Source organism: Octodon degus, unplaced genomic scaffold, assembly GCF_000260255.1.
Source record: "Octodon degus isolate 3935 unplaced genomic scaffold, OctDeg1.0 scaffold00127, whole genome shotgun sequence".
In the NCBI taxonomy this organism is placed as follows: domain Eukaryota; kingdom Metazoa; phylum Chordata; class Mammalia; order Rodentia; family Octodontidae; genus Octodon; species Octodon degus.
In genome coordinates this window covers 5,010,667-5,012,143 of record NW_004524703.1, presented here as the reverse complement: position 1 = coordinate 5,012,143, position 1,477 = coordinate 5,010,667, and the positions used below count along the sequence as shown (strand labels likewise).

General features: G+C 43.5%; 1 protein-coding gene across 2 annotated transcripts in view; it reads left to right on the top strand.

The window, feature by feature from the left end:
• Positions 1-1,477, top strand: part of B3galnt2 (beta-1,3-N-acetylgalactosaminyltransferase 2) — a 49,190-nt gene that overhangs the window by 25,745 nt on the left and 21,968 nt on the right. For both annotated transcript variants that reach the window (XM_004640836.2, XM_023700845.1), the window contains exon 5: positions 603-698. In XM_004640836.2, coding sequence (XP_004640893.1) covers positions 603-698 — 96 coding nt within the window. The remainder of the gene's footprint in view (positions 1-602; positions 699-1,477) is intronic.

The following is a 1,477-nucleotide window of genomic DNA, read 5'->3' as shown; positions in this document are numbered from 1 at the left end:
TCCCCACACCTCCTCCCTCCCTCCCCATTCCCCCTTCTCTCTCCCTCCCTTCCCCCTCTCTTTTTTGAGACAGGGTCTCCCTAAGTTGCCCAGGCTGGATTCAGACTTGTAGTCCTTCTGCCTTACCCTGATCACAGGCGCATGCAGCACCACTGCACCCAGACTGATAGTTCTTTCAGAAGGGAGTTTCTGAGTCTTGTTGTTCCCATCCTTTCTAAATAAATGATTTTTTCCCCCATTTATTCTTAACTCTTTAGGGAGTTTTAACACTGTAATTAGCTGAATTTAATACAATTTCTCACTTCCTTTAATGCTTTTCATGTCAAGATTGGTTTTTATTTTTAAGGGTATGTTAGTAGTTGAGAAGTTTAAGACAATTTAGTTATCTTAAATATATTTAATAAGCATGATTGTACTAGAAAATCCAAAAATTGCCAAAACTGCAGCAGAACATGAATCACCATACTTAGAACCATTATGGATTTTGTTGGCTGACCAAGCTGGAAGGTACTGAAGACTTGTTGCATGTGCAGTCTATAACATGAAATATTTTTCTTGTCTCTTGTTTTTCTGTCTTGCCCCTCCTCTTCCCCCATGTGTAGGAGGCCCTCTTCATTGCTCGCTTTAGTCCTCCGAGCTGTGGCGTTCAAGTGAACAAGCTGTGGTACAAGCCTGTGGAACAGTTCATCTTACCAGAGGTACTTGGTGCAGCCCATCCGAGGAGGGGTGGGTGTTGACCAGGCTGGGAAAGGAGGGAGCCAGCTGTGGGTGTACTAAAGTGTAGCACTCTGCACCTGTACATCCAGAGAACCCCACCCTTCCCCAGTGGTTCAGAACTTGTGTTTTGAAAGTATTTGTGACACTGTGGTTTATTTGGTAGAGAACTATGTGATAGTTTCACTGAGAAAGGATGTTAGATGTTGATTGACAGAGCAGGCATAAACCATTTGGTAAATCATATAGTTTACCTATCTAAAGAATGAAGAAAAGAATCAATCTAGAGAGGAGACAGGTCCCATTTCTAAGTTAAATGAAACTTCTCTGAAGGGTGAACAGTTTGGATAAGGCCTGAAAACATGTCCATCACCTTTTGGGCCTCTGTCAGTCCAGCCTTGAGTAAGCCCGTGGTGGAGACCAGCCCACCTGGTTGCCCCCTTGGTCCTGCAGTACACTGCAATGTGGCCACAGCACATGGCAGAAGCTGGCATGAACAGATCATTCATCCATCTGCTTCAACCCCTGCAGCCTATTTTGGTCTAGTCTGAGTACATTCCTGAGCTCTGTTCTTTGGAACCTACAGTGTTGTAGATGTCTCTGGGACTTACTTTAGATCCCTTATAGAGCTCGTCCTGCGACACCAAAGTTAAGCTGAGATTTGGAAATTAGACTATTAACCAGCCTTTCCAGCCACCTGCAGTCCTTGTGCAACAACAGAACTGCATTTCATCTGTTTTTTATTTTATTTATTTATTTATTT